The 6,230-nt window shown below is 38.5% G+C and overlaps 1 protein-coding gene across 1 annotated transcript; it reads right to left on the bottom strand.

Moving 5' to 3' along the window:
* Positions 1 to 379: 379 nt before the first annotated feature.
* On the bottom strand, positions 380 to 5,746 carry ing4 (inhibitor of growth family, member 4). The gene is made up of 8 exons (XM_034102468.2): positions 5,638 to 5,746; positions 4,854 to 4,925; positions 4,014 to 4,180; positions 3,793 to 3,907; positions 3,511 to 3,622; positions 3,254 to 3,398; positions 1,217 to 1,278; positions 380 to 1,117 (listed from the first exon to the last, which is right to left on the bottom strand). The coding sequence occupies exons 1-8, from the start codon at positions 5,672 to 5,674 to the stop codon at positions 1,078 to 1,080; spliced, it is 750 nt and encodes a 249-aa protein (XP_033958359.1). The 5' UTR covers positions 5,675 to 5,746; the 3' UTR covers positions 380 to 1,077.
* Between the last annotated feature and the right edge of the window lie 484 nt (positions 5,747 to 6,230).

Below are 6,230 nucleotides of genomic sequence, written 5' to 3'. Positions count from 1 at the left end.
TCTTCTCATATGAGATCACAAATTATGTCTGTATTATTTGAATGTGTCTCTTATCAGTTGTCTCCTTTATTTCCTCATTTCCATTCATGTATTTTGTGAAATTCAAAAGTTAGGTTTAATGTGTACTTACTTGTGCTTGACCGTAAATATATTTTTTTGGTATTTACAAAAAAATTATGAATTACAAATGTTGATATAATATATTTTATACTCTTTTATATCGTTCTATTCATAATTTAAGTCATTTGCTCCTGTCCTAGTACTGTAGTTTTGTTAATATGAAAAAACAGAACACCACATTTAAAATTCAGAGCTTGTAGGACCGACTATCTGTTGAAAACACACACAGGACACAAAGGACCACAAAGGCACGTTTTTTGAGGTAGTAGCTGTATTCAAATGATTGACAACAATCACCCCCTCTCCACTGTACCAATGTTTCAGCTACAGAAATGACAATAGTTTTTTCACAAAATGTCTTACTTTCTATACAGCACTCAGTCAAATGTTAAAATGAAATAGTTGAAGTCACTACCCACTGATTACTAATACTCTCAGGGTGCAGCGTTCGTCTTCATGTTCTTTTGCCCTCTTGTTTTACTTAAAACATAAAACTAGTGTTCCAATGCTAAGCACAAAGAACTAACTATACAACAAAGCAAATAAAGTATCCATGGTCTAACTGTTTTCAGAGATAATACTTACATTTTGTAATCATACATGTGACTATAATATAAAGTGTTTTTGACAACTTGTAAATGTTAAACCATTAGGGGCAGTCGTAGTGTTTATAATTCAATCAAGTCAAACAAAATGTAAAAAAAGGAATAAAATAAGAGCACCAAAGGTAATAAAAAAAAGCAAAAAATATGGTTAACCGTTTAAAAAAACAAAAACAATATTTAAATACATTTGTAACCACTTGGCTCCTTCACACGCACTGCATCAGACCAAGGCAAATTACGTAAACGAAAAAAAATCACCAAACGTTAAGGAATATGAGAAACAAAAACTCTACTGTAGTAACTAATGAAGAAATATTCTTCTCATCTTCCATGATCAGTTTTGTTCCCGTTCTTATTTTCTCTTTCTGTCTTGAGAGCATCGTGGACAATACCTGCACAGAGGAGATAAAGCACATGTAGGTGACTTGAATAATTGATTACCAATTCACACTCCCATTGTTCCCATTGGAACTGGGGACAGAGTTTCTTACCATTTGCCTCTGGGTTTGGTTGTCAGGCCCACACATGCAAAATGGAACCACTCAATGGAGCACTAGAGAGAAGACAAAAAGAAAATGTGCTGTTAAGTTTTCACGCAAATGGGGCGCTTAGTCCAGAGACAACGAGGCATGCATTGTTTTTATACGGGAATTGACCCAAAAAGGAAATTTAGCACAAATGTATTCAGAAATTCTAACTTTAATTTGATCTGTAACAAGTCATTATTTTGCCTGTGGATATTTCTATTATGAATGTTTAAAATAGTCTATAGAGAGCCGAAGCCCCTCCATTTCCGGGGGGCCTCCACGGGACCGTATTTCTGAAAAAGTATGTATTGAAGTCAATGGAGAGAGAACGATTATCTTTCGATCCCGTTTGAATTGTGCCACGAATTACACACATGATGTTTGTCAATTTAAAATGATAATTTTGCAAGTCAAAAAAATTCTAATGTGTGGTAAAACGATGGACTGTCCACTCCAAGTAGGGAATGAGTCCTTACCCCAAGTGAAGGAGTTCAAGTATCTCGGGGTTTTGTTCTCGAGTGAGGGAACAATGGAGCGTGAGATGGGCCGGAGAATCGGAGCAGCGGGAGCGGTACTGCAGTCGCTTTACCGCACCGTTGTGACGAAAAGGGAGCTGAGCCAGAAGGCAAAGCTCTCTGTCTACCGGGCCATTTTCGTTCCTACCCTCACCTATGGTCATGAAGGATGGGTCATGACCGAAAGAACGAGATCGCGGATACAAGCGGCCGAGATGGGTTTCCTCCGCCGGGTGGCTGGTGTCTCCCTTAGAGATAAGGTGAGAAGTTCGGTCATCAGGGAGGGACTCGGAGTTGAGCCGCTCCTCCTTCGCGTCGAAAGAAGCCAGTTGAGGTGGTTCGGGCACCTAGTTAGGATGCCACCTGGGCGCCTCCCTAGGGAGGTGTTCCAGGCACGTCCAGCTGGGAAGAGACCAAGGGGTAGACCTAGGACCAGGTGGAGGGATTATATCTCTTCGCTGGCCTGGGAGCGCCTTGGGATCCCCCAGTCAGAGCTGGTTGATGTCGCCAGTGAAAAGAAAGTTTGGGGCTCTCTGCTGGAACTGCTACCCCCGCGACCCGACCACGGATAAGCGGGAGAAGATGGATGGATGGATGGATGGTAAAACTGTGAAGTAACACTTTTTGTGTGAAACCGCTCAATGAACTACATCTCCCGTCTCGCACCACACACCAAGACGGCCGTCACGTTGGAACATTTCACTTCTTTCTTTCAGAACGAGGCGGAAAGTATTAAAAGAGGTGAAAATCACTCCAAGTCTGGGCACGTTGAGAGCTGTGCACACAAGGGGAGTTAGTCTGTTCAGAGCCAGCATGCGGGACGGGACTCTGGGATTTGTAGTCTTTCTAGTTGCGTATTTTTCAGTCTTATATTTCAACAGTATTACGACAAACTGACTTTTTTGACATGGAAATTATTTTTTAAGATTGACAAACATCATATGTGTAATTCGTGGCACAATTCAAACGGGATCGAAAGATACGTTTTCTCTCTCCATTGACTTCAATGCATAATTTTTCAGAAATAAGGTCCCATGGGTCGGAAGTAGATGGGCGGAACTTCGCCTCTCTATGCAACAATGTTGTACTTCACTTTTCTGTCCTCTTTAAATTTAATTTATTCCAGTTTCTTATCATTGTTCCTTTTCCTCTTTTGTACATTTTCAGTTCTTAATGTCACTAGCAAAAGTCTCCACTATCAGAGGACCAATTATACACACATATTATTATTATTATTTTTTTTTTTCTTTTGCTGTAAGTGCAAAGCATTATTTATCGACAAAAAAAGGAAATAAATAAAGTAAAGAGCAATACAAGCGACTTTCTGTAGCCTTTTTCCCGCCTAATTTAATATTCTCAAACAACATTCTTCCAAGTATTAACCCTGAATAATGGCGAAATATATAAAATCAGTTGGTAAATGAACATCCAAAGGGTACTTCATGGCCCTGGACTGAGACTGACGGGGCTGAGAAACCAAACTCACATCAGTGTTGTCGCAGCCGATCATCTCGCCGTAGGAGACCTGATGACACAGACAGTAGGTGGGCTCGTTGGGGTCCACCGGCATGTCCAGCACATCAGAAGGGTGCACGTTCCCAAAGTTAGTGGCAGGGCTGTTGAATTCTCCTCTGATGATTGAGAGATAATAATTGAAAGGGAGAATGATAATTTAACAAACTAAAAATGTGTTAATTTGAATCTGAGAAGTCAAGACAGCAGGAATGAAGCTACACAACGTACGGCTGAAGGAGTTTGACTTTCTTCTGTGCACTCTTGGGGCTGCCATCTTCATCCGAGCTCTTCACTTTAGATCTGGTCTTAGCTGTCTTCTTTTCCTTCAGTCTGGTTTCAACTGGAATCACACAAGCACTTTATTATATATTGCATCGTTGGAGGAGCTCGGGTCATAAGATTTTCATTGCCATTTCTACACTGTAACCGTTGAAACGTGAATGATATCACAAAGCTTGGATTTGGACTCGCAGGGCAAGTAGATATTAAGCAAATGAAATGGAAACACACTTTTCTTGCCCTTGCTCGAGGTGGAATCATAGTCCGTGCTCTCTATCTGCTTTTCCTTCAAGTCGGCTTCAAACCGAGCCAAGTCTGTGTCCAGGCGTCTGATGTGTTTGTCGACCTGCAGAAAATACAACAGATTTATTATGATTATGTCACGGTTGGACGACATTGTTTTCCCACTTATATTACCTAGAGATGTATACAAGAACATTACAGATACTAACCATTTCATAGGTCTGCATGGCCAGTTGCACCTTATCATCTCCAAACTCTTTGCATTTACTGTAAGACTGCTGAATCTGCCTCAGTATGGACAGCTTCTGTTCAGAGGACAGCGTCCGGGCGTTGGCTGTGTATTCTTTAGCCAGAGAGTCTATCTGTCCCTTTAGATCTGAGAGAGAGAGAGACAAGTAGAGCTGAGTTAAGTTAAACTTCTTATACAACTCTTAACTGTTTGGTCAATGTTACTCAAACAAATACATAAAAGGAAATTAACCTACTTCTCGAATATACAGAAATAATTGCACAACTTAATTTTAGACATCTACTTGTTTAGCATGCATAAACAACTCATGTTGAGGGATACAGGAACTCCTAGAATATTAAAAAATATAATTCACAAACTATTACACTGAATTGACAAACATCAATTATTAGAATATAGCACATTTGCTGTGTTGCAGTGGCACTACATACAATTACCTTTAACATAAATATGGGAATAAATATGCACAGAGTAATTAACTAAGGTAAAGCTTAAATGAAAACAGCTGTGCATAGCTCTTTATAAATATATTCATAACCACAATACTAGTATTCTACCGTGGGTCAATGGCTTCAACAATGTTTGGCCTATGACTCCCTTAGGGTCCAAATATTGAGTATTTCCCACAAAAAGGCAAACATTAGTAGAAGAAGTAATTGATTCTCTACTTTCTTAACCTCGTTTTCATCTTGTGACCCCTCATAGACCTTAGGGATCCCTTGCATAGATGCAAATATGAGGTTGTTTGAAGACGAGATATAAAAGTGGATCCACAGATAATACAGTTAATTTCTCTCACCCTCTGTGCGTTGATCTAAATCTCTCATCAAATTGAAGTTTCTCTGCAGCTCAAAGGGCAAGTTTTCTATGCCTGTTGTTGTGAAGGGAGACAACGGTCAGTATAATCCCGCCTTCAGACAGATAACAATAATGCATTTTTAATTATAGAGCGCTTTCAAGAAACTCAAAAGCACTTCACAGTGTACAAAAATACGTAAAAATATAATCAAAACAACACACTTAAAATATATGAAACTCAACATTATAACAGATTAAAAGCGGTTCTGAAAAGGAAACGTTAATGCAGAATGGCTGGTTTAATCACGTGATGCTCGGGGTTAAACAACCCATAATTAAAACACATTTAAAATATACAAAACACTACATTGATTACGGAGTAATAGCGGTTCTGAAAAGGAAACGTTGACGTGTAGAAGCTAGCTTAATCACGTGATGCATTGGGCTAACATATTAGCGCTTAAAATCAGCATTCACAAATTTATGCAAATAACAACAAGACACAGAAATACAATTGTCTTTTACTTGTTTAATTAATCTAAACTAGGTCAGTCAAAAGAACACAATGTAATCTCATATAGCATCATTTATCTGCAACTGGGAGATTCGCTATTCCAGGAAATAGTCAGAGCCCAAACCCGCTGACCGTTGAGGAAACGGTTACATGTTTCCGTTCCCCACACGGGTTGTTTCGAGGCTTCATTGCTCAGCGAAATACAAAGTATGAAATTAGATAAGTGGGATGAATTTTTTTAATGTGTTAAACGGTTAAAAAAACAGCTTACTGTCCAAATAATGCTCCAAATACATCCCCGCCGCCATCTTAGAAAATGTAAACAACACAGCTTCCGGTCCGGAATGGAGGTATCTGATTGGTTGATTCCACACTCACAAGAGTAGTGTAGTGTTCCAGCACACATTCACATCCCAAGTGGTAATTTAATTTGAATGTATCTTATATATAACCACATTTCTTTAACACAAGCTGGTATATTGCTGGTATATTGGTATATAAGTTTAAGTTTAGGAATATTTCTGCAATTTAATTATGACAACTTAGGACCTAATATTCAACATGCTACAATAAGACTTATAAACACTTAAATTGTATAGATTTAATAGTTATTTTTCAATATCTGAAATTAGTCAGAACTCAAATTCAAGATATATTGTCAGTCATAAGTTCAATGAGAGAAAGACATTCATTTATTTGGTAGAGATTTGAAACTACACTAATGATAAAACATAAATTAGTTAGTAGTAAGTAAGGTAAATGTCTTATGTAACCAAAGGAAAAGGAGTGAAATCTACAATTTGAAAAGGGTTTATTTATAGCTGGCTTGAAAAAGTTGGCGTAAACAATTAAAAGGAAGACAAA

Source organism: Pseudochaenichthys georgianus, chromosome 16 (genome assembly GCF_902827115.2).
Source record: "Pseudochaenichthys georgianus chromosome 16, fPseGeo1.2, whole genome shotgun sequence".
Classification (NCBI taxonomy): domain Eukaryota; kingdom Metazoa; phylum Chordata; class Actinopteri; order Perciformes; family Channichthyidae; genus Pseudochaenichthys; species Pseudochaenichthys georgianus.
This window is presented reverse-complemented; position numbering and strand designations above follow the sequence as displayed.